Source organism: Gouania willdenowi, chromosome 1 (genome assembly GCF_900634775.1).
Source record: "Gouania willdenowi chromosome 1, fGouWil2.1, whole genome shotgun sequence".
Classification (NCBI taxonomy): domain Eukaryota; kingdom Metazoa; phylum Chordata; class Actinopteri; order Blenniiformes; family Gobiesocidae; genus Gouania; species Gouania willdenowi.
In genome coordinates, this window is record NC_041044.1 from 40,176,710 (window position 1) to 40,204,671 (window position 27,962).

At 37.0% G+C, this 27,962-nt stretch overlaps 1 protein-coding gene across 1 annotated transcript; it reads right to left on the reverse strand.

The window, feature by feature from the left end:
• Positions 1–503: 503 nt before the first annotated feature.
• Positions 504–19,213, reverse strand: LOC114459493 (neuronal acetylcholine receptor subunit beta-2-like). The gene is made up of 7 exons (XM_028441747.1): positions 19,082–19,213; positions 8,633–8,778; positions 7,153–7,197; positions 6,960–7,069; positions 4,194–4,720; positions 1,796–2,277; positions 504–653 (listed from the first exon to the last, which is right to left on the reverse strand). The coding sequence occupies exons 1-7, from the start codon at positions 19,125–19,127 to the stop codon at positions 504–506; spliced, it is 1,506 nt and encodes a 501-aa protein (XP_028297548.1). The 5' UTR covers positions 19,128–19,213.
• Positions 19,214–27,962: the final 8,749 nt, after the last annotated feature.

The following is a 27,962-nucleotide window of genomic DNA, read 5'->3' on the forward strand; positions in this document are numbered from 1 at the left end:
CATTGAATTAAATTTTGCTGTTAAACAAGGTACTGTATATGTGTCGGTATCCATGAATTAAAGTAACCAATCACTATTATCTTTATTTATGTCAAATCACCAAATCCAACAGTAATTATATTACAAAACAAATAAACATAACAATGTTAAAAATAACTAAAATGTTAGCTTATTAAGCTAATTCAATCTGAATCAAAGCAGCTTTAAAAACAAATAAAACCTAAAAATATCAGCTTTAACTTACGTTATTTTAACATTCATGAAACGTTATCAAATCGCATAATGTCGAATCGCGATAAATCTAATAATCAATGTATTGGTTCACTTTTATTGATGTATGAATGTGACTGTGGCAGATACTCTAAGGTGCTTTGGGAAGACTTGGCTCGCAATTACAGCCGGTGTTAAATCAAGTCAATTTACTATGTGGGTGCCCTTTGGGTTCAGCATCGTGTGTGTGTGTGTGTGTGTGTGTGTGTGTGTGTTTTATTGCTGTGGGTGACTCACTCCGTTTCATCAGCTGTCGGTGTATTGTAGCTTTGGAACAGTGGCTGCATGAAGAGTCCCAGAGTTCCCACCACACACACCAGGATGAATATCCACAGGAAGAGGCGGTCTATCACCATGGCAACGTACTTCCAGTCTTCAATGATCTGAAACCAAAAGAGGAGTTTCAATAATCAGGAAATAATCAGTTTGCTTGTTTGTGTACACATTATACTGTACATTTGATCAGCTTTTGGGGATTACCCTGGCCAGACCCCATGAATGAACTTTGACTACTTTTTTATACTCAAGCTAGAGTAGGTGTAATGTAATTTTCAAGAAATGTCCCCCCCGAAGGTTTCAAACCCACACTAAGTGATTATTTTCATTGCTTTTTGTTCTTAAATACATGAAGGAGTCAAATGGACATTTAGTATTTTATTTAAAGAAAACCTTCAACCCAGAGTCAAAATATTTGTTACAAATGTGTTTTCACTTTGTTTTCTCCATAGCAGTTAACTGATTTCATAAATGCAACACATTATAGTTTGTTTATATGCATAAAAGTTAAAGTAAAACTACTTTGTATAGACCCTTTAATTGTCATTAACGTATTTTGTGGGGCGGGGCTTAGCCAGGAGACAAAAACCACAATCGTTTTTTCTGAGAACGTGTGTCCGCTGGAATCCTATAAAACTTTAACTTACAGCTTTAGAATGTCATCTTGTTGTGTGTTTGGATGTAACATTACAAGCCTCCACAGTCTTTAGCCAGTGGCGTTTCCTGTTTTTGCCTCCAGCCGCGTCACTTGTGCCGTGGGCCATTAAGGGGTCTATATAGTTTTATCTTCATTTTAAATGTCAAAAAGCATTTGTGGCTCCTAATACTTTCTTTTCTGTTGGAAACAGGGCCAAAAATGGCTCTTTGACTAATAAAGGTTGACGACCACTGCCCAAGAGGCACAATAAAGGAAACGGTAGAAAATGGCAAAACTGCTCCCCAAACACTGGTCTCACAATGCTTCAACATTTAGTGGGTTTGCATATTAAAGTATAAAGATTTGAGGAATCCACAGTTTGTGCACCACTGTGAAAGTAGCTCAGATTAAGATAAGTAGGCATTAAAGAACGAGGAATAGCAACTGCAATTGCCCTAATATAGTAACTTAAAGTGGCAATATAGTAGAAATAATAATCATTAAATCTTAATAATTTTCTTTAAGGAATAGCGTCATTCATCCTTTTCCGAACCCAGATCCTTAAACTTGCCCCACCCACTCAGCTTTTATCATTACATTTCATCTCTTTACCCCATCGTCGTCATCCTCCGCCTTCATGTGCTCAGAGATGTACTTCACTCCTTCCACCGCCTCCTCCATATCTGCATCCAACTGAGTGGGCAGTGATCTCCTGAAGTCTGAAAGTCCTCCACCTCCATCTGGGATGTCGGTCATCTTCCAGAACCTTTGAGCCACTTCCTGGTTCACGTAGTAAGACTCAGGCTCCGTCTGGATTCCTCCCAGGCTGATGTTGGAGTACTGCCTTCTGTCCGTGCCCACTCGTGACTTGTTCTGAAACGAGGCGTTGCGGTACTTCTGGCGGAGTTTGTTACGAATGTTGGACGAGCCGGGACGCGTCATGAAGAGGACGGTGGGCAGACGGACTAAGAACAGACGTTTGACCCAGTCAGGCATGTAGTGAGTGGACGGGGAGCGGTGATGAACGTTGAGGACGCAGCCTGTGCTAAAGATGGAGAACGTGACCAGAACCATGGTGAACATTAAGTATTTACCTTAGAGAGGAACACAGGAAGAAGTGAAGAAATACATTAGCATTTTAATCTGGATTCATCATAGGTATTAATATTAACGTTAACATTGTTTTACAATAATTAACCATCTGATAAGTGTAAACCCAAACTTCTCGATTATTATAGGAATGTGTTGCCAGATTAGGAGCCACCATTTTGGAGTCTTGAAACTACAATTCTACGACAAAAATCGAGTAAACAGCTGTTAGATATAAAGACTGATCATTTAAAAGTAGGGATGTAACGATTCACTCAACTCCCGATGCGATTCTCTCACGATTTATTTTACAAAATGGGACTGTAGACAAATTATTGAAAAATATTCCTTTATTTTTTGGGGAAAATACTGTACTATTTTCCTTTCATTTTTATTAATTTAAATTCTGGTTCTATAGTAAACAATACAAAACTGCAAAATCTTTTTCTTTTTAAAAGTTTAACTGAAAATGTATTTTCTGCCTTAACAATTGGACTTTAAAAAAAAAAAACAACAATCTGCACTGTATTTACGTCAGATATTTGTTTGGACCAGCAGAAGGCCCTGGTAACCCAGTGGTAGGTGCAGCTATTCTGTGCAGTGAAGAAGAGATGCTATGCTAGCAAACAGAGCTAATAGAAAAACCTTTACAGATATTCACGTAATATTACAGATATTCTTTCGGTGCTAAAGGGGTAAGGAATCATTTATGAACATGTTTAAGAGTAGAAGGCGGCCAGAAAGAAAGTAGTAGCAGATTCCGCCCGCCACCGACACTTCTGGATCTGCTGTTTAAAAAAAGTACTGCGATTAAATTTTTCGAAAATCGATATGAACCGTGATACCAATGAATTGATTTTTAACTGCCTTACGATTAATCGTTACATCCCTATTTAAATAAGAAATAATAAACTTGCCAGAACAAGTAAATGGTAACTAACTGTAATCCAAGTACCAATATCAAAAAATCCAATTGTCAAATTTTTTTTTTTCAAAAAAGGTTCACTTTTGCTTCTACAACAGATTCTGATTCTGTTAAGTGCTTAAAAAAAGTAACCACATACATCTAAAATGCATTGAGGACTAGAGGTAGTTTAACAAGGTCTGATGTGATTCACTGACACCTAGTGACCGGGCGATTACGAGCTATGCATATTATATTAGCACAATTAAATGTTTATTTTTTTGTGTGTAAAAAAAAAACAAAAAACAGTTAAAAAGTTGATTTGAACATTTTTTAGATCAATGCGATAATTACGCTGTGAAATATTGTGATATGTCACCAAATGAATTTTGTCTCACACCCTTAGTACAGGCACTGTTTCAACAGCTGATTCTGACGAGTAAGGAGAAACAAGGCATTAAAGAAGAGAAGGAATAATTGCTCAACTTGCAATGTGTTACCCCGAGTATGTATGGCATGCTAACGCTAAGCATATACTTTGTTTGACATCAAAATATTATTAAATGCTTTAAAATACTTCAAAATGATTTTTTTTAAATCAACTATATTAGAAACCAGCAGATTAGCAATAGACATGTCTCCACGATACATGACAAGGGTTGGTTCCATCCAGGTCCAGGTGCAACATGCTAAGTCTAAGAGTGCATTTGGATCACGACGAAGAATCCATGACAGGATTGTAGGGGGGATTTGGGAAATTTTGAAATGTATAACTTTCTGTCCTATTAATATAGGACTTGTCTTGCCAGATTAGGTTTCCCACCATTTCGGAGGCTTGAAATTACAAATCTATGGCAAAAAAGTGACTAAATTGAGTAAACTGCTGCTATATCTGTAGAGCAATAATCTAAAAGTGAGCGTACCTGATAGCTATCCTAGCAGCCAACCCCAGCCCAATGAGATCACAAAGTACTTCAAAGTTTCAATGCTGATAACACAAACAGAAAAATGACTTACCTATCAGAGGAACGGCTAGAGAGGTGGGCGGAACTATCTTTGATATCAGCAGCAGGAACACAGTAAGTGCCAGCAGTACCGATATACACAGGGTCATCTTTTCCCCACAGTCTGACGGCAAGTAGAAAACCAGGATGGCCAAAGATGTGATCAGCACGCATGGAATGATCAGATTGATGGTGTAAAACAGAGGTTTCCTCTGGATGACAAAATCATAGGTGATATCCAGGTAGGTGATGTCATTGGGGTCCTCGTTTTTACGCCCCGGGAGCGAAACGATGTCCCACTCGCCGCTGGGTGTGAAGTCGTCACGGCTGGCGAAATCACTGGTAAGAATGAGATCCACCTCTGTGTGGTCGTACGTCCACGATCTGAACTTGAGTGTGCAGTTCTGCTGGTCGAATGGGAAGTGTTGGACCTCGATGGGACAGGCAGACTTGTAGATCGCTGGAGGAAGCCAGAAGATGTCGCCCGTGTTGGACACCACAGCATTGCAGTAAAAGGAGACTTCGTAAACACCATCGGCGCTGGAAAGAATGTTTAGAAAAATGTGAGAATCTATAGATTGGTAGGAAATCATAAAAAACTCAAATAAGTGGCCGATACAACCTTGACTGACTTCGTATACGGGTCAATGACTCCACTGTACAGTGTCCTTTGGGATTCTGAAAGGTGCTTTTAAATAAAATGTATTATTATTATTATTAGGGATTTTCAATAAGCCAATTTTAAAATATAAAAATAAGAATATCTAATGCAATTCAACAATAATAAAGTTATCTACCAATGAATTCTTGAAATTAAGTGATTTTAGTGTTCTTTCGTCTCAATGAAATGGCCATGGCCCTAAAAAATGTCATTTTTTGGAACTGTGATTTATCTAAAAAAATGATATTTGTTTTTAATTATTACTATCCTTAGAAAATGTACTATATCTTTCATGAACAGATGACAAATGAAGTTTAGATGAATTGATCGTCTATTATGGAAATGTAGACATATGTGATCATATTTTAAACAACCAATTTGAAAGAGTTGGTGAAAATCAAGTTTTTGCAGACGTAATGAAAAAAACAATCAGAGTGCAAAATATAGCTGGGTGATATGGACCAAAACTCATATCTCGATATTTTTTCTCAAAATGGCGATATACAATATAAATCTTGATAATTTAAATTCAAATAAAGTCTTAGCAGAAAGGCAATTAAGGGTAAATTTTGCTGAAGCAAAATGCCACAAATGCATATTATTAACAAACAGCTGCACAATATGTCCCACTTTTGGCTTTTTCTCCTGTAAGGGAGAGTTTAGTGGTAGATTTTGTTTAGGACACAATCAGCAATCCATGAGAACTGAGAAGTAGCGAAAGCAGCGACTCCTAAAACAGGTATTTTGATATAAAATGTAGCCCAGCTTTAGCGCAAAATCAGATATTTGTCAGTTATTCACTGTTATCTGGATCAGTGATCCTGATACACTTAAATCACTTAAAGCTTGGAAGAAATTTCTATCCCCATTAATAACCATACAAATGTATGGACATCCTCATTTTTTATTTTTTTTTTAATCCGGATGAAATGCCCAATCTAGATCTGATCCAGATCAAACTGTGGAGTAATTGATGAACCAACCTGACATAATTGAGTCAAATTTAATTAAAAAAATTGGTCAATTATGACCTAACTATGAATTTCTGAATAGTTACTAATGAGAGATAGGGATTTTTTTTTTTTTAGAGCTGATCCAGAATCAGTACATTAATATTGATCCCCTCCAAAACTGAATAAAATCTCTCATGGCCTAAGGCAGGGGTCTGCAACCTGTGGCTCTGGAGCCTCATGTGGCTCTTTGAGTCCTTTGCCATGGCTCCATATAGCTTTAAAAAAAAATACTGAAATAAAGAGTTATTTTCTTACAGAAGCTATTAATGATTAATGACAAATAAAATCATGATATAACAATTTGTTAACTTAAAAATAAATCACGTTATGCACCTTCCTACTTCATCTCCTGCAACATCTACAGACCATCAACTTTCCTGCACCTGTGGTTAACCTTAAGTTTTCCATCCCTGGTAAGATAACTAAACCAACAAAAACACTATTCTGGAAGTAAACAGAGATTTTAATTGTGTGGGAACAGATTAATTTAACTACCAATGTGCTGGTTATATATGCATGCTTTATGTGTGGCAAGAAATTAGCAATTAGCATGTGTTGACCACATGATCATGCATTAATACATTAAATACATTAACATAAAAAATATTATTTATATAAATTGTGTTCATGTAAACTGAAATGCGTAAGAATTTGAAGATGCAAGACACGGTTTTGTTGTTATTTTTTTTCCAGTTCATTTTATTTTATTTTAAACTGTTTTTAATTTGCCATTTACTTGATCAATATGAATCAAATCAAATTAAATCAAACATTATTCTATATAATTTTAACTGTATAGAATTTAATACACTGTATTGTATACATTGAGGAGGTATTTTTCCGGCTCCAGGAGGACTTTATTCAGGGTGAGATGAGGTTAAACGGCTCCTTTGAGAGTAAAGGTTGCAGACCCCTGACCTAAGGTCTATCTTTGATTAAAATGTTGTCGATATCTGAGGTATTTTTTTTAGGTAATCCTGTTAAAAGACAAACAGACAACATGTTACCTTCTTGGCCGCTGCACACACAGGACACATTACCTTAGGTAAGAAAACATTTGGTCACATTAGTTGAGAAAACCTAAGCATCACCCACATATACTCACTTGTTGTAAAGTACAATATCAGGGAGCCAAATGTGTTTGGATGGTATCCTCAGTTTCTTGATGCCTTCATATTTCTCTGGGTCCCATCTCAGCCTGTAGTCGTTCCACTCCTGGAGAGGAACAAAGAGTCAGAAATGTGAGGAAGAAGTCTATCAGACACACTGTGTGCTGGTAAGTTAGGAGTGCACTGTACCTGACACAGCCACACATTAGTCGTCATTATCTGCTCTCTCTCATTCTGCCACAAAACAGAAGTTGGTTTCAGGTCAACAATAATCATTTTGATGATAATCAGTTTTCTGTCAAGCTGCAGGATTTTGTAACAAGTGAAAAAAGGTCAGATTAATAATGCATTCTTTGTGGGAACTAAAACACTGATGAGCATTTTTAAATATATATATATATATATATATATATATATATATATATATATATATATATATTAAAAGTGCCTTTTTGGCATTTGCAGAGTGAGTTTCAGCTTGATTACTGCTTTACATGGAGGGGGCTAAAGGGCTTAATGTTAATATCACCTCCATGATCAGATAAGATCAGGTTGTAGCAGCTCTGTTTCATCAGCTGATTGAGATGATTACAGAGGCGAGGTAACTGCTCGACTGGCAATGGCTACGTTTACATGAGAGATTGAAATCCCCTTTGCGCAACACACAGAGACAGACGGGAATATACTCATAGCATAGATGTGTCTGTAAATACACACATAGCTTGATGAACCCTCTGATTAGACCAGAATCTGCTCTTTATAGAAGCTCAGAGTCAAAAACAGTTCCACACGGAACACAGTAGACTTCCTCATTGAGACTGTCAATCAATGCTCACTGAGGGTTGTGATTAGAGGAATCCCTTCTCCCTCCTCTCAGCTTTTATAAGAGGGGCGGGGCCAACAGTGAAAGTTGATGATGCAAGAGAATTTAAAGAATCCTTTTTAGCCAATAACAAAATTCAGTTTTAATAGCCGCCGTTCAACCCATAGGGGCTAGTATATCTGACATTTTACAGCTAAATACGTAAAATTAAAATACTTCAACTAAAATGTGAAGAGTGAGACTAGGACTAATAAATATCACTATTTAATATCCAAATACATATGTATTCAGCAGGAAAAAGTGGGTTTGGGGTTTAGTTACTCTTTAAAAAGATTAAAAATCACCTTGTAATGACTTAATTCCAAATGAAAATGGCCGTTCCGAATCGAACTTAAATCCAAGATAACACTTTACTTGAAGTTTTATACGTAAGGCTGACATTATGCTGTCATTAGCATGAAGAAGGTGTCATTCAACAAAATATCCCCAAATTATATTAAATTGGCCACAAAAATAAAAAGAATACATTGAATGTGACAATCCTGCACAGATATTTGCCACTTATTGCTGTAATATTATCAGTACCGTACATATTTTATCACTAATTTATACATAGAAGTGCAAACTAGGGCCCAATAACGATTAAAATACTCAGATTCCCACCTAAAATCTGCCGCCCACTGAAGATAAACTGCTCAGTGTTTGGCCCCTGAACTAAAAATGACTGACACTCCTGCTTTAGTCCAAAGATGTTTGGAAGGATTAGTGACATTAGCGTTTGCATACGTGTGTGTGCATGTTATTAACACGACTCTCTCCTTTGTCCAAACACCAAAAACTACCTACCACACTGATGAGCTGGGACAGGGACACCTGTAAAGAGATGGTGACCTGTTGGCTCTTATTCACAGCTGGTCTGATCAGTTTGTTGTAGCGTTCTGGACCCAACAGGTAGTTGACCAGCCGCTCCTCAGCGTTCTCTGCTCTGCTCCCTATAAACACACACAGAGCTAAGAGTTACACCACCATCTGTCAACTACAAGCATCTTCAACACAAAGTGTAGAATCGCATGAAACAATGTAGATTAAAATGTATATGCATGTTATTGCAGTACTGTACTCTTAACGTATCTGGCTTCAGGGCTTAATATCTACTCCTGGCAACAGGCTGCTACAATAAATCAAAGAAAATGTCCAATCGTGTTTTTGATTAAATTAGGGCAGGTTGAACCTCAGGTTATAGTGAACATCACTCTATATTTAACTCCATTACTATTGCTAAAATTAGGAACACCATCATAAATTACCTGATATATATATCTCAACTTTATTTATATAGCACTTTAAGACAGCCACAGCTGGCACAAAGTACATTACAGAATCGGTAAAAAGAAGTAGCAAAACAATAAAATAAATTAAGTAAAAACTACAGGACACTAAAATAAGAGCAGAGTCTCATGCTGGGTTAAAAGCCAATGAATAAAATGTCCAATAAAAAGGCATTAAAAATAACAAAAACTGCCAATACATGGAAAATTTGAGTAGTAACCTAATATAATATATCCAATAAAAAAACTATTTTGATGACCAGAAGTTTATATATTTGGTATGTTATAATTGGTGAAAATCATCATCACTATTTTTAGTCTCGGATCCATGAGTAGCTTCAGCATCGTCTTTGACGTTTGCCCTCCATTACTATTGAGATTTCCTTTTGGCTGTTCCCCTCCGAGCTCACCACAGCAAATTATTTGCACGGAAAAATCCACATCTTCAAAGACGATGCTGAAGATACAAATGACACTCCGACAAATGCAACATAATTAAAATCATGTAAATACGTTTGCACGAGTAAATATCAGCCAGCGATAGGGCTCTAGCCAAAATTTCTAACAATGTTCTTGTATTTTCAGAGTAAATCTGAAACCTTTGCATCTGAAACATGAAGTAAAACAAAGAACTTTACATAACAAGACAACAATCTAAGCTTTTTCTAACTTAAAATAATTAAAAGTCTTTTCATTCACAAATAGGGATGTAATGATTCACTCAACTCCCAATACGATTCACGATCTAATTTACAAAATGAGACTGTAGACCAGGGGTCCCCAATCAGGTTTGTTGGAAAAGGGAAACATCTAAAACATGCTGGATAGGGGCCCTTGAGGACCAGGATTAGGGACCCCTGCTGTAGACAAATGATGACTGAAAAATATTCCTTTATTTTTTTGGGGGAAAAACTAGAAAATACTGTACTATTTTCCTTTTATTTTTCAATGTCAAAAGAATCCCTTGATAAACTATTCAAAACAATACAATTTAACTAAAAATAAATCTTGAATGAAATTAATAAAGGAATAATACAAATGAAGAAGAAGCCTATTAATTTAAATTCTTGTTAACAATGCAAAACTACATAATAGTTATTTTTCTTTTTAAAAGTGCAACTGAAAATGTATTTTGTGCCTTAACAAAAAAAAACAAAAAAAAAAAACACTATTTACGTCAGATATTTGTTTGGACCAGCAGAGGGCGCTGGACACCCAGTGGTCGGTTGGCATGCAGATATTCTTGCAGTAAAGAAGAGATGCTAAGCTAGCAGACAGAGCTAATAGAAAAATGTGACTTTTACAGATATTCACCTGATATTATATATATTCTTTCGGTGCTAAAGGGGTAAGGAATCATTTATGAACATGTTTAAGAGTAGAAGGTGGCCAGAAAGAGAGTAGTAGCAGATTCCGCCCGCCGCCTACACTTCTGGACAAGACAAGGATAAAATGTTGTTTAAAAAAAGTACTGCGATTCAATTTTCAGAGTATCGATGTGAACCGTGATACCTATGAATCTATTTTTAACTGCCTTATGATTAATCGTTACATCCCTATTCACAAATATGAAGAAACAAAATGAAGATTTCCACAATTGCAGTATAGGTTACTTTATCAGTAAAGGCTGGATATAATACAAAATTTCCTTGAGTCTAAAAATAAACCCCCTTCAAAATAAAACCAATCAGATTTTTGTTATTTTGTCATATGTGTCCCATGAGGTTAGTGCACATGCTTTAAGTCATTTTCTCCAGATGAAGGTCGCAGGACAGTGAAGTTTTTTTAGCCTGAAGACTTTTTAAGAAGAAAAAGAAAAACAAAGCAGAACACTGGACGAACAGGAAGAATCTGCACAGAAAGGTCGTTGCCCCCATGTAAACCCTAAATCTCTGTAGTATCAGTGGCTTAAACTTCAATCATTCATCCAGAAATATTACGCCTGGGATAAATGCCATGTGTTGTCCTAAAGCAAAACACTTCTCTCACAGAGGAGTCGGATTTTCAATTTTTTCTTTATCTTAAAAAAAAAAAAAAAACATGTTTTTACATGTCAGCTATCTATCCCAGTGCAACAAGAAAATCAAGTATTGCCTTTTCCAGCTCTAAACATCTAAAATCCTATAAATAAATTAAAAGTAAAGGGCTTTCACTTCACTGTTTTGGTTCTGTGTTCCATTGTCAAACAAACTGACAACAGCGCAGTGCAAGTTTGATAATTGGACCGTGTTGCCCTCTGTGCTTGAGAGTATTCTGATTTTATAAGATTACATTCAGTGAATGTTCATTGTTCCCATATTTCCTGTATGATTTTAGCTCACAAGAGGCAAATGAAACAAAAAGAAAAACTTCAGGATAGTGTTCTGTAAAACCCGGTAAAGAAATGTGCAAAACAGTGACCACAACGCTGTTCCGTTTTAATCAGGTTGCATGTGCTGAATTCATTTATATGCATCTAATCCTCTCAATTATGTGTGCGTTATGGTTATGGTAGGTCCAACCAGATTACATATTCATTCAAGGCTAGAATGTCATTTCAACAAATGGCCCACAAACGTCTGTCAAAAAAAAAAAAAAAAAAAAAAAAAAAAAAAATCTGAAATTTTTACCAATTGTTCCGTAATTATTCAATAGCGGATGGAATAATTTTTTTAAAAAAAAAAGTATTTTTCCAGATTTCAAGAGACTGTCACCCAAGAACCAATGCAAATATGTGACTAATTAGCAGTGTTGGGAACGTTACTTTACAAAAGTAATTAGTTATAGTTACTCACTACTTGTTCCAAAAAGTAACTTAGTCAGTAACTGAATTACTCTATAATAAAAGTAACTCATTACCAAGGAAAGTAACTATTTGCGTTAAAAAAAAAAAAAGTTGCTATATGTCAAATCAGATTTTTTAGATGCGTGTGTCGTGAGGTGCTTCATTAAATTTGAGTTGCTTACAACGGAAGTCGACAAAGTCTTCACTCCTGCATATAACGTACACTTCATACGCACGTTCTTAACTTTGACCACAATTAATTTAAAGTAGTGTTTGTATCGCCACCTTAAAAATGACAACTTTTCATCGGACTGCTCCACGCTCACCATCACTGCTGCTTCATCCAATCTGCAGCGTGTGTGTGTGTGTGTTGGCACATGTGTACAAACACTGGCTCTGATTGGCTACCATGAAACATGACACCGCCTTAGCCAATCATAATCGCTCACCTTGTTTTGAACCCACCTCCTCACTACAGCTGAGTAAGAAGCCGGGGATGAATTCGGATCAGTTTATTCAATCAATACATGTAACGCACCGCATTTAACGTTCAGTAACGATAACGGCGTTGTAATGGCGTAAAAAGTAATTCGTTAAATTACCCCGTTACTGAATAAAATAAAAACGCTGATACATAACAACATTATTCCAAACACTGCTAATTAGTAATTTGATATGTACATAACTCAAAGCTGATCAAATTACAGGGTGCTGAGGCATATGCTAAGTTGTTTACTGAAGGCCCAAACATGTTCCAGACCCCCAACAAACTTTTTTCCAATTTTAAGGGGCTGGCATGTCCACCAGATAGGATGTAAAGCAGATATTTTTGTATATTCTACAAGAGTAGGTGGAACTGTATTACTACACCAAATTTCAGTTTCCTATATGATGTAGTTCCTGAGATATTGGAAGCTGTAAATGGACAAAAAAAATTACACGACACACCCCCCTCACTGAAATTGTTCATATCTCAAAAAGTATTCATCCAATCAAATTAAAATGTACAGTGTTTGGACCAAAATGTGTGGGATGTCCTGAAAATTTTTTAGTATGACATGGAATGACACTGAATGAAAATATAAACAACAGTTTTGTTTTTCTCCCATTTTTCAGGAGCTGAACTCAAAAATCTAAAATATTTTCTAGAAACACAAAAGACCTATTTCTCACAAATATTGTTGACAAAACTGTGTTAGTGAGCACTTCTCCCTTGCAGAGATCATCCATCCTACCTCCCAAGTGTGGCATATCAAGATGCTGATTAGACAGCATGATTATTGCACGGGTGTGCCTCAGGCTGGCCACAATAAAAGGCCACTCAAAAAATCACACAGCACAATGCCACAGATGTCACAGGTTCTGAGGGAGCATGAAAATGGCATGCTGACTGTAGGAATGTCCACCACAGCTGTTGTCTGTGAATTAAATGTTCATGTCTCTACCATAAGCCATCTCCAAAGGCATTTCAGAGAATTTGGCAGTACATCACACCAGCCCAGGACCTCCACATCCAGCATGTCCACCTCCATAATAGTCTGAGACCAGCCACCTGGACAGCTGCTGCAACAATTGGTTTGCAAAACCAAATAATTTCTGCACAAACTGTCAGAAACCATCTCAGGGAAGCTCTTCTGCATGCTCGTCGTCCTCATCGGGGTCTCAACCTGACTGCAGTTTGTCGCCGTAACCGACTTCAGTGGGAAAATGCTCACATTGGATGGCGTCTGGCACTTTGGAGAGTTGTTCTCATCACGGATGAATTCCAGTTTTCACTGTTCAGGGCAGATGGCAGACAGCGTGTGTGGTGTTGCTGATGTCAACGTTGTGAATGGAGTGGTCCATGGTGGTGGTGGGGTTACGGTATGGACAGGTGTGTGTTATGGACAACAAACACAGGTGCATTTTATAGAGAGATCATGAGGTCCATTGTTGTGCCATTCATCCATGACCATCACCTCATGTTACAGCATGTTACAAGGATCTGTACACAACTCCTGGAAGCTGAAAACATCCCAGTTCTTTTATGGCCAGCACACTCACTGGACATGTCACCTATTGAGCATGTTTGGGATGTTCTGGATCGGCCTATACGACAGCGTGTTCCAGTTCCTGCCAATATCCAGGAACTTCACACCTCCATTGAAGAGGAGTGGACCAACAGCTCACAATCAACAGCCTGATCAACTCCTATGCCAAGGAGATGTGTTGCACTGTGTGAGGCAAATGGCACACCTGTGCAATAATCATGCTGTCTAATCAGCATGTTGATATGCCACACCTGTGAGGTGGGATGGATTATGTCTGCAAAGGAGAAGTGCTCACCAACACAGATTTAAACACATTTGTGAGAAATAGGTCTTTTGTGTTTATAGAAAATGTTTTAAATCTTTGAGTTCAGCACATGAAAAATGGGGGAAAAAAACAAATGTGTTGCATTTATGTTTTTGTTCAGTGTATTTTGGGTTTCTGGTCATTAGATCAACTGCAACATGTGTTTCTATGTTCTGTCAAGTTTGGGCATGTTTTAGGAAATCAGGCATTAGATGTTTTATTAAATGTAGATTGATATAAAAGACGAAATCCTCAACTATTTTTAAAGACAGCTTTAAGGAAGCTTCTAATTGACAATGAAAAAACTACTTATAAAGTCCGTGAGAACTGTTATTATAGAGTACAAGATTTCCTCCAATATTTGGCCTTTAGGGAACTGGAAACACTCCCAGCATCAGAGTGGAAGACAGAGAGACGTGCTGTGGTTCTTCTAGGTCTATTATACCCTTTAAATGATTTAAAACTGGATTCTAGGGTATCTTTGCCTTGATGGATACTGCAAAGTACCGCTTCACTCTGTTGGCTGTCATGGTCTTTCCTTGTCAGTGGATGTTGTTGTTGTAGCAGACTTCAGACAAAGATCATGGCCTGTGGTTTATTGGCTCTAAAGCTTCTATTTTTATTTAATCAACTGGTTGACAGAGTGCAATGGGTATGTATAAAGTCAACGTAAAAATAGAATCTTTCTGAAACTAAAAAAACGAAGCAGGTGATGTCAGTAAAAGAAAAGCTCTTTTTTAGGTTCTGAGTGTTTTTACTCAAAGGAGAGAAGAGGGTGTTCTCCTGGTGGCGAGGATGAAACCCAGCAGTGAATTATTTAAAGGGACCATCTAGTTTACTTACAAGTTTAGAAACCGTTGATTCGTTTAGAGGACAAAGTTTTGTAAAGGATGCAGTCATCGCACTCAAACTGTGTCAAACATCAACTATCAAAGGATAGCCAGTCATTGGATCAGCAGAAGAGATCCTGGGTTCCATTTACAGTGTGGAGTTTGCATGTTCTCCCCTTGCTTGCCTGGATTTTACCTTGGTACTCTAGTTTCCCCCACAATCATATTACATTGGGAAAAAATAAATCCCCAGTTTTTTGACGGTACAATATACGATAAAGTCTTCGGACAATGGTAAAATATTTGCACGTGCCACGATTGGGTTTTAATTTGATTTAGCAATGTAGGACAACTAGTACAGTTCCCCATCAGAAGTATGTATTCATGTAGTGGGAGCATAAGTAGAGTTGTCAATTACGGCCAAACGAGTATGTGTTTGAAGGTTGGATGTACAAAGAGGTGTACATACTCTGTAGTGTTATAAAGGGGTATATTTGCAGGTGCAAAGTAAAATAAAGTGTGCGATTTCCCTGGTTTAATCCTATGGAACATATGCATGATGAATTGATAAATAAAGTTTTCGAAAATGTTATAATGAAAATGATCGAAAATATCAGCGTTTATAATGCCATGTTCGTGGAGAAATGTGCACGTTTCGCTGTTCGCTTTGAGCACAGCCTCTGGCATTGCCCAGCAATAACTTCCAGGAACTATGAGTCTATTTCAAACTTCCATTGTCGCAACTTTCTCTCTAAACGGCTCTGTGTGCGCGTGCGGAATGTACATCCAGGGTGCGCATTAGGTTATAAACATGTCGGATTTGGGAAAGCTGATGAAACAGAGACAAAATGGAAAAGGGTAACGTGACGCAGAAATGAATAATTGGGGAAATTTGGCGATGGAAAATTCTAGCCTTGATTGGTTCTACCAATCGTAGCAACGCTCACTTAGATATTCTTACTATTTTGTGTATTCTGTCTGACAACATACTTCATAAGTTTAGGGACTAAATTCAGCAATGGCATGGCAAAGCAGGATATTTTTCAAGTTTTATTTTTATATACAGTATGTGAATAACCAATACAGTATTATACCATGTTCACATCTCCCTCACTGTATTTTATTAGTGCGTACACTACTTTTTTTTTTTATTATTACACGATCCAGGCGTGAGTTAATGACTGCTGTGCACTTTTGCGGGACCTAATTAGATTAACTTTATCTTGCACTGTTGCACATTGAGCTGACTTTAAAAGCCACCACTGATTGTGTTTGCATGTGTGAGTCTGTTTGTGTAACAGCAGATGTAAAGCTTCATGTTTGAATCTTTATGGAAAAGGTGGTCTGTGTGTGCGCGTGATTGTATATTGAAGAAACAATGACCTAAATTAGGATTAGTGGGTGGGATTTCAACGCCTCATTAATTTCTTAAGACTAGAGCATCAAAGATCCACCGACAGCTTCTGGGTCACCAACAATTTTTAGAGAAATAACTAAGGGTCTAGGGATGAGCGATAGACTAAAAAAAAACTACCCTGATCATTTCTAATATTTATCAAGATAACAATAAAAATTACGATAAAAACAAGTCCCAACTTAAAGTATAAACAGATTTCTTACAAACACATTAATTTGAATAAAGCAACATTAGACACATTAAAAATGCATGTTAGTCACTCTTTTAGTGTTATTGTATGCAATTCATTTATTTCCTCAGTTAAAATGAAATTGTTTTCTAAAATCAAAAAAGCACATAAAGTTGGGACGGAAAACGTTAGTTTAATGCTAACATTTGAATCGCAGAAAGTTTTTTAAACAGCAGAGGGCGCTATATATTTATCCTCTTGTTTAAAAGTGTTGGCGGCGAGCGGAATCTGCTACTACTTTCTTTCTGGCCGCCTTCTACTCTTAAACATGTTCATAAATGTATCCTTACCCCTTTAGCACCGAAAGTATATCTGTAATATTACGTGAATATCTGTAAAGGTCACGTTTTTCTATTAGCTCTGTCTGCTAGCGCATAGCATCTCTTCTTCACTGCATGGATATCTGCATGCCAACCGACCATTGGATTACCAGCGCCCTCTGCTGGTCCAAACAAATATCTGACGTAAATACAGTGCAGACTGGATTTTTTTTTTTTTTAAGTCCAATTGTTAAGGCACAAAATACATTTTCAGTTGCACTTTTAAAAATAAAAATATCTATTATGTAGTTTTGCAGTGTTTACTATAGAACCAGAATTTAAATTAATAGGCTTCTTCTTCATTTGTATTATTCCTTTATTTCATTCAAGATTTATTTTTAGTTCAATTGCATTGTTTTGAATAGTTTAATAGTTCAAGGGATTCTTTTGACAATAAAATATAAAAGAAAAATAGTGCAATATTTTCTTTCTTTTCCCCAAAAAAATAAAGGAATATTTTTCAGTCATCATTTGTCTACAGTCCCATTTTGTAAAATAAATCGTGAGAGAATCATATCATGAACCCAGTATCGTGAATCGAATCGGGAGTTGAGTGAATCGTTACAGCCCTAGTAATTCATGTACAACTATCAAAAACAAGTGGTATGTTTATCAAACTGTCAAATTACGTTTTTCAAAAAAGTTTAACTTTTGCTTCTACAACAGATTCTAATAAGTTCTTCAATTATTTAAGAAAATAAAAAAATTAAAAAAAAAAAGGGAACCACATACGACTATAAAAGTGCTCAGTATGTTTTCTGAAAATAAAGTACAATAAACTTCCATACTAAAATGCATTGAGGAGTGAGATAGTTTAGTGCAATTAAATGTGTTTTTTTTTTTTGTTAAATAAATTGATTTGGACATTTTCTGGATCGATATGATAATCGCGCAGTGAAATATTGTGATATAACGCTTAATCGATTTTTTCTTACACCCTTAGTCCCGACACGATATTGGTATCGAGTACCGGTCCCATATCAGCAAAAAGACAAGTATCGAATATATCTGCCTGCATCTACAATCCCTGATATAAGCACTCTGATACATAAATTGTTTTTATTGTGGTTATTTTTCAGGGTCTAATTGATTTTTTTTTTATTCATTTTAATTCAATTGTAGAATATTCTTAAATTTAAGGTAAATACGTGTGTAACCCATTGGTTAGTAGTAAATGGGTCAGTATTTCTCATCACTACTGTTGCTGACTAATGTTGAGTAATATTTAATCAAGTGTTTTCTAACATTCCACACTAGAAAATATGAGTAATAAAAGTATGTATAATTAGTGCTGATATTGTATCGAAGTGATATCCATCAATATATAAGGCTGCAATATTGATATCGTATCAGAAGTGGGGAAAAGTGGTTTCGAGACATCTCTGTGTGTGTGTGTGTGTGGTGTCAAACTGTGGAACACCTGCAGGGGATGAACACAAGCAATGCAGAAGTTTTCATATATTTAAATCCATGTACAAACAATTTTCTTAACGTATAGAGCTGAGGAGGACCGATAAAATCTAACATGGTTTATTGTCAAAGATTGTGTATGTATATAATATATAATTGATATATGTAAATTTGAAAATGTCAGGAACATAAGTTTTGAAAACTGAATGAAAAATGTGGGGTGGGAGATAATAAGTGCTACTTCATCCCACTCCCTATCCAGCAGTGTATTTATTTATGTTATCTACAATATGTTCATACATATGTCATTAGCCATGTAGGCAAATACAAAAATGTATGTACACATACTACTAAAGCTTTTTCTAGACTGTATGAAGTTTTCAAAACAACTGTTGATAAAACAAACTTATATTTGGTGGTTTTAGGAGGAGTTACTGACAGATGACAAGTTGTAAAAGCGCACAGCTGAGTTTGTCTTACTTTATGTCTTTTCATTTTCTTCCAAAACCACACCCCCTTTTATCTACAACTGATGGACACGTTACTAAATTACATCATCACAGAGTTAACACAGAAAAAAAATGATCAATTAATAACAATAAAGTGACAACTGATATTTTACCATTAAATGACAGTATTTTAATTGAATAAGTAAAAACTTACTTGTGAGAGAGAGGACAAAGAGCATCACTGCAGTGTTGGCGTTCATCTCCTTTAAATGGGTTTTATTTTAATCCTCCAAAAAGGAACGAATGCGCCTTGTTGGGACAGATTTACACAGCAACAACAAATGAATCGTTGTTTACTGTAATAAATAGGAGCAGATAGAACGTTTATTTGCAAAAGGAGGCATGATGATGATGATGATGATGATGGAGCTGCAGCCACACTTTGGATGTGCGCTGCTGTGCGTCGCGGCTGCAGATTATATATTTTTTTTTAAAAAAAAAAGAAAAGAAAAAACAGCCTCAGCTTCAGTGTGAGCAGCCGTGGGTGTCGTGCTAAAAGAAAAGCCAGATTCCCTCAGTAAAAGTGGATCATCTTCGTTCACCTCACATTCACCCCTCCTCTCCTCCGGCGGAGCAACAAAGTTACCAAACTGTCCCAGATGCGGCTCCGGGCGGCGCGTAAAAGCGCAAAGGATCGGATGCGCAGCTCCAAAGTCCACCAAAGAAACAGAAACTGTATCACACGCACAGGTGCTCAGTGCATGAAGAGCAAATACGATTAATGTGCGTGCGTGCGTGTGTCTGCTGCGTGGTCCCCAAGCCTCAGAAACAATCACGTCACAACCGAATTCATGCCCAACCGCCAATTTGCTATAAATGGACACTTTTTCAGCGCAGGCACGTCATTAACCTCATTTTTACGGCACTTTGGGGCAGGGCTATTCAACTACACTGTGCTGTGGGCCATAATGTCAGAACGCTATGGTTCGTGGGCCGGACATTCCTGCTACAGTTGCTCTCGTAGTGAACTGACACAAAGCACCATCACATCTTCAATATTTTTATTGAACTCTTTAAATTCTATAAACAGCACCAGATTGATTTTTTGTACACATAAAACACAAACGGCTTCAAGTTGAATTAAATAATAATGACAGCACCCGCTGGTTAAAACCAGTAAACTGAAAACGTCTGTGGCTAAAACATTCTCGCTGTTGTCATATCTGACAGAGGAATTCTTTTACCGTTTCTGCATCGGTAAATGCATCGCTTGTTCGGCCATTTTTCCTCTGATTTAATTGTACGGAATGGTCACATGACTTCCGGTAACTTCAAAGGCCACCTACGACTAACACTCGGGGTTGTCCGTATGGCTACATACTGATAGCCACTTTGAAAAATGAAACTATTAAGGCTACATATACCTAAGGTTACGGAAGCTGATTGGGGCCAATTTCGGGCAAATCGAGAAAAAAAAGTCGAAACGTTGTGATTAAAGTTGAAAAGACAAAATTAAAGTTGAAATTTCAAAAATGCAATATTGTGATAAAAGTCGAAGGTTTTAATAAAGAAATCTATGGAAGCTGGCGTGGGCCAAATCACCATATGTCAACAAACATCAGATCGTGGTTGTCTACAAAATCTCCAATGAATGCATTAAACTATACTTTAAAGTTGGGTTTAATAACAGATTATTTCTGTTTTAGCTCATAAACACAGCGTTGGAATCTCTTTGAGGACTTTGAAGAGATATCGGCCTTGAGGAGTGTTGTAGTTGCAGGAATTGATTAAAGTGAACATAACCGTTGTTGAGTAAAAAAGAAACTATAGGCTACATACCCAGAGTAGATCAGCAGTAAGAAAGAGGAAAAGTAACAAGTGGCTACAGTCATAGTCAACTATAGGCTCAATCATTAAGAACTGATTAGTAACCAATAACGTAGGACGATAGAGTTCACAATGCGATATGAAAATAACTGATTATATTTGACTAACTAGTCTGGACGAGCTTACAATACAGTAGAAATATCAGAAAAAAAAAAAAAAAAAAAAAACTGGTGAGGAGATTGTGTGCGATACTGCTTGTACCCTGATGATACATCTTGTAATATTTTAATATTGTGATATCTTGTTGCACGATATATTGTTCCACCTTTATTAATTAAAAGTTGGGCTGTCATTTTAATGCAATTAAATACGGGAAAAAATAACGCACTAAAAAAAAAAAATATTTACGCCGTTAATCGCTTCTTTTTTTTTTTTTGCACCATAAACAGCGCGGAACCATTCTCATTCTCACGTTCCCGGTATACCCATAATACTGATGCACCAGCTACAACAGTAGAATCTGAGGAGAAGTCTGCATGCTTGTTAATTTTAGTTAAAAAAAAAAAAAAAACAACAACACACTATGGAAAACTAAAGCCCAGTTGTGTGCAAATTGTGCAAGAAAGAGTTGGATCAGCGGAGCTCGTCCTTCTCCAGTGGAATTTTTCTACCTAAATGCTAACTATGTAGCAGCAAGCATGGACAGCGGTCCTTTGAATTCTACACAAGACCGAGTGGCCAGTCCACACTCGTTCTATTTGATCAGGACTTATCCTTCAACTCTCACATAAAACAAACTTCAAGAACTGCCTTCTTTCATCTCCGTAACATTGCTAAAATCAGATCTATCCTGTCTCAGGGCGACGCCGAAAAACTAGTCCATGCTTTTGTTACCTCTAGACTGGATTATTGTAATTCTCTTTTAGCAGGCTGCCCGAACAAGTCGCTTAAGACACTTCAGCTGGTTCAAAATGCTGCAGCACGTGTACTGACTAAAACTAGGAGAAGAGATCACATTACTCCTGTATTAGCCTCTCTGCATTGGCTTCCCATAAAATATAGAATAGAATTCAAGATTCTTCTTCTCACTTATAAAGCCCTAAATGGACAGGCACCAGCCTATCTCAAGGAGCTTGTAGTGCCATACAATCCCCCCAGAACACTACGCTCTCAAAATGCTGGACTACTCGTTGTTCCATTCATCTCTAAAAGTAGTATAGGAGGAAGAGCTTTCAGTTATCAGGCCCCACTTCTCTGGAACCATCTACCAACCACGGTTCGGGGGGCAGACACCCTCTCTACCTTTAAGGTTAGGCTCAAAACATTCCTCTTTGATAAAGCTTTTAGTTAGGAACCAGCTCATAGCTCATAATTAAGATGCAATAGGCATAGACTGCCGGGGGGGGGGGGGGGGGTCTGGCATGCTCGGTTGGAGAGAGGTTGGAGAGGGCGTTAAGAGAGAGGTCATTTAGGTTAGAGAGGGACCGGAGAGGGTCCCATTCCTCTTTCAAACACTCCCTCTATGTCTGCTTCTTCCCTTGTGTGTTTGCTCCTGTACTCCTTCTGGCTTTTGTCTTGCAGGTCCGTGGGATCTTCAGTGTGGAGTTACAGAGACTCAGCGGCTCTGTCTCCACCCTTTTCTCTGCACACACCCAACACAGCATAATGTGGATGGCTGTTCATCATAGGAATGGGATCCACACAAGGTTCCTGCTGCTTAACAGAAGGTTTTCCTTGCTGCCATGATGAATTCATGTTGGGTGTGGGATACATATGTATGTGTATATACGTATATATGCATATGTGTGTATCCATAAAATGAAGAGTCCGTCCTTAAGACTGCTCTACTGTAAAGTGCCTTGAGATACCATTGGTTATGATTTGGCGCTATACAAATAAAGATTGAGATTGATTGATTGACAAGATGACAGGGTTCAGAGCCAAAATGAATAAATCCATTAATGACAAATTATCAAAGTTAGTGGATAAATGATTGCAGTGATAGTCGACTACTCTCGGTGGTAGAGGATGTGGGCGGGGCTACTACTACTAGAAGTGATTACAGCACTTCATTTTGTGATGAACAATGTTATTTTTGATGTGCTAATTTACAGCACTGTGGTGGATGGGTCCATTTTATTTATTTCACATTAACTGAAGGAGAGAAAAAGCAACAAGTTTGGTGTTCAATAATTGTATTGACCATGTGTTCTTACTGTTTATGACTTGTAGCTATGCTAGCATAGCAACAAGTCTGTTAAAAACAACAAATGACTTTATAAAACCACTTTGTTACGTATACATCAATCTGATTTGCCACAATAATGTAAATGAAATGAAAATACCTTAAGTTGAGGGCGTTTCTCAGCAATTTTTAGGTGTGATTAAAAAAAGAGATTCATTAGATTAATTCATCACAGAGCATAATTAATTAATCACAAGTTTAATCTATTGACAGCACTAATTAAGTGTTAATTCTAGATCTGAACATGTAACATTTCACTGAATAACATCACTCACGTTGGATTTGTACCCTGTAAATATTGATTACAGTAAAAGTGGGACGATATGTCGCAATTTAATAAAACGACCCATGATGTCTAGGTGGTACGAGCTGTATGGCAGGGAGAGATAACTTGTCTATCTTAAATCTGGGCTGTGTAGACTGTTCTAGTTTGACGTATTCACAGGTAGGAATATTGTTTTAAAGAATGTCGTGATGACAACATGATTTGGTTTTAATGTTAGACTGACATGAATCGTCAGTTACTGCATTTTATTTGCAGGGTGGCACTTTTTGCATTTAAACTGAAAAAAAAAAAAATGTCACCAGAGTAAGTGTGTAACTAATCAAATCTATGCATGGTTATTTTTCAAACTGCATTCTTTTTCTTTTTTTTTTATCTACAAATTGTATCATAAACTGTCTACTGTCCCACCCCTAATGTAGTAAGTTTATTATAAATCATGTATGCTTTGAATCTTACAATGTGCTGCTAGAAATGCAAATTAGGTTCTAAATTGAATGATGCAAGGCATTATTTTGGATGATGTTTGGCAGAAACCAGCCAAATCAATACAGTTTTTTTCTCCATGTTATTCACTCTCAAAATGGCAACACTTTGCTATGAAATATTAGACTTTGTATCTTTGAAAGATTATTATTTTTGTTGTTTTATTTTGCCTGTAATCATCTGTGAGTTCACCCTGCGACAGACACGGTGACATTTCTAGGCTGTGCCTTAAAACCAGAGTAAACTGGGATACACTCCCCCATGACTGCAAACAGGATTATCTGCTATAGAAGGCAGACAGATATGCTGATGTAATTTGCTTGCAGCTAAATGGGATTTAAATCTGATATGAATGGCATGGAACAGATAGTTGCTGATTAATGTCCATCATTGTCCATTAGTTTAAAATATAAATAAAATGCAAGAAGCATAGAGTCCGCCTTTTGTTTCTCATTTTATTTACAACGCTGGAAAGTGGAGCCACTCAGGGTCGGACCACCAGGTTTTTGCCCTCGATCCAAATCACCGAGTCAACCCATAAAAACATGAAATATTGATATTCTCACCGAATGGTCTCTGAGTCAGAGAAACTATCGGGAAACGTCACGAGCATCAGTCTGTTTTACTGCAAAAAACAGACATTTTTATGTTGAAAACCAATGTTTGCGTAGAATGGAGACGACATGTAAGATTTGTTTGATTAAAATAAACACACATTCTGTTTGGATTCTGATGTGTTTTCTGTTCTTTTTCTATGTAAAGCACTCTTATGGAGGTGGGTGAGCTTTGATACTGGTGTGCATGATGTGGGTTCAGCTCACACACTGGGAATAATGGAGCATGAGACCAGCAGTAAGAGGGGAGTCATGTCCCAGCCTCCTCTGCTGCACAAAGCAGTAATGTGTGGATGTGAACAGGCCACTGCACCTCATATCGGACACTTCTGCTCATGGCTCATGAATAAACTAATGCTAAATCAGTGGATTTACAGTAGAAATGTATTTATTCAGCAGTGGAGGATGAATAAACTATTTTAAAAAAATGCAACATTTGTTTTTGTTTCCAGGCATAACAAGTTTTATTGGTCACACTTTAAAGTTTTATACATAAGGCTGACATTACGCTGTCATTAAGTGTACTTCATTAAATAATGACGCATTTCGCTAAATTATGACACCTTTGGAGCAATGTTGTTAATTTTTTGGCCCCGTGCGGCAAGAGTTTATCTTCTTTCGGTAAACAAGAGAGGGTTACAGTATCTTTAACTTTTCCTGATTATTTAGAGCAACCAAAAACAGCACAAGTTGGCATTTTGACCAAAAAAAAAACCTGCTAAATGATCTAAAAATCAAGTTGAATGCTTGGCTTTTTAAATGGGAAACAATGGGATGTTTACAGGCAGCGGGGTCATGTGACATCGTCAATCACATGATGTCAAGAGGGTGGAACACAGGCTCTAAAATGGTAATAGAAAGAATGAATTTGGTGCACTAATGCATCTTTTTAGGCATAGATAATCTAATAAGAACATTTCAAAGATTTAAGGCCACATTTGTAAAAACAGCACTTGGAGGATCCTTTAAAGGTTGTTTAAGGGCAGGACGGACCACAGTGTGAGGTTGCATGTGTTATATAATAACACATTGGTGTTATTGGATGGGATGTAACGGAAACCGAATTCCCCCTCAGGGATTAATAAAGTATTCTGAATAGATGTGACTCCAGCTAAACAAAGAGATGAGAAATGACTCAGCAGAGATTTGTATAATAAATCCACCCATTATTCTCTTACACGGCCCAGTGGACGCTTCAATCTGCTGCCTCACCCTACAGCATCAGTCTCCCACTGACAGGTTCAGGGCTGATAGATAAAAGTGCAGAGATCCAGGCTGTGAAAGTTGTAACTTATAGATGTCACTGTATGTGTAGCTAGGCAACAATGTGCTTAATGAAACAACATATCAGGTGAGTCTGAAAGGTTGAAAATAATTAAGTTTTATATTCACGCCTGAATGAGTGTTTGTGCTAATGTTAGTAAATGAACATTGAGGGAAATGAGCCATTTGTACCTCCAACTGATTACTGTACGCAGCACATAAACAACTCTTCACACGTTTAAATGTATTAGAAGTGCAAACAGGAAAAGGTTAACTTATGAATGGTAGTTGTAGTAGTAGGGTGAAAAGATTGACGATACTGGGCTCATGATCATGATATCGGAGAAGATTTTTGGAAAAAGAAAAAAAAAAAGCAATTTTAATTCTTGATTTGTAATAATTGCAGAGAATCTCTGTGATGTTAATCCCGTGCGAATCGTCCATGTCAGTAATTTGTAAAGAAAAAAATTCCCGTAAATGACCTACTATACGTGTTTTGCTGAACTTCGAGGTCCTGTGACGATACTGATCCAATGCGAATAGGCATCTGATTTGGACGGAAATGGGCGGCATCTGATGCATGTTTACGCGTGGTTTTGTTTCCGGTGTCTGAGTTTACCTAGTATTGGAATCGATTATGAGCATGTATGCGCATGCACACACAACCATAACCCTATCCAATAAACATTCAAAACAAAACTTTATTATATTTTTTAGCAAAAAAATTGTTTTCCGGTTGTGCGCATGCTCGTCGATCTCAGTACGAGGTAAACTCAGACCGTGACACGGTGTGTGTAGCCTTCTATTTAATACAGCTAGCGCTAGCAGTAACACCGATCTGTGGTCAAAAGCCTGCAAAGTCGTTTTAACATCAACTCATACTGTTTCACGTTTTCAGATGTTCGTAAATTTCTTTCCTCCTATTTTAAGTGGAAAAAGTGCCACTCAGCAAATAGAATAGTAAAATTAAAACCAAATCATGGCAACATGAAATTTTTCAAAAAAATATTTCAATCTGTGCATGAAGTTTATTAATACAACATTTAACTAGAACAGTCTACGCAGTCCACATTTAAGATATGAACATGCTCTTTTTCCAACAATATTAGCACATCTTTACTTTCTGGCAGCGATTGAGACCTTTGGTCATTGACTTTGTCTCCTCCATCTCATAATATCGTGATTCTAGGGCTGTGCGATTTTGCCTAAAAACTAAACATCTGATTTTGTAAAAGAAAATTTGAGTCCATTTTTTTATTTTATGCACTTAAAAATGACTGCAGATGTCAGATATATTATCAAAAGTGCAACTTTATTGCTGTGATTGTCCTAAAGAGTTAAAATGCATAAAACAATCCCTCTGTCATTCAACAATGTCAAGCTTTAACTCAGGTTTAAGAAAAAGTGCAACAGCGACTCCACAGTAGCTTCAGTTTTCTAATGAAAGAAATCAGATAACTACATAATTTATAACATTACAATTAAAACAATTATAACTCTTCCCTTGGCATCAATTAAATCAATTTTACCACTTCACAGATTTGTCTAAATGTTGGACAGCACACTTTAAACGACCTTCAACATGCTTTAGCTTTAGCAACGGACTCCTTGGTGTTGAGCGTGCATACAGACCATGGCTTATTGTTTACTTTCAAACAATCGTACCTGCTAATTCCACACTTTTCTGAAGTTCTCCACAAGTGTTTCATGGCTCTTGGACAACTCTTGGTCGGCTTATGGTGAAATTATGTTCTTCCCACTTCCAGGCCCCAACAGAAGTGCTGAGTCACCGGAACATTCAGAAATCCTTGTATAACCAATGGCATTAGTATGTTCTGCAACAATAAGGTTGCAAAGGTCTTGAGAGTTCTTTACTTTCACCCATCATGAGATGTTTCTTGTGTGACACGTTAATAATGAGTGACCTTCTTATAGGGCGTCATATAGAACTGAAGCAGCTGATATGAATTATCACTGATTTCAGCTGGTGTCTTGGTTAATTACACACAACGTCATCTATGGTTTGGTTTCTTAGTATAAAAAAAACAGAAAATAATACAGAAAGATACAAAAAAGACTCCAAATGAAAAAAAAAAACAAAAAAAAAAAACAGACAAAATGAGAAAACAATTACACAAAATAACATCAAAAACTAAAAAGTACTCATGCAAAAACTGACAAAACAACAGAAAAGACACAAAATGAGGAAAAATACACATTATTTTATTTTGTGGCCCTCAGATCAGATAATCACATTTTTGTGGCCCTCACTGTGATCAAAGTTGTCCACCTCTGTTGTCCAGTGTCTTCACATTTCTACCAGTAGATGACACTAAAGTCCTTTGATTTCTTACTCAGGCATCAATGGGCAACAGGA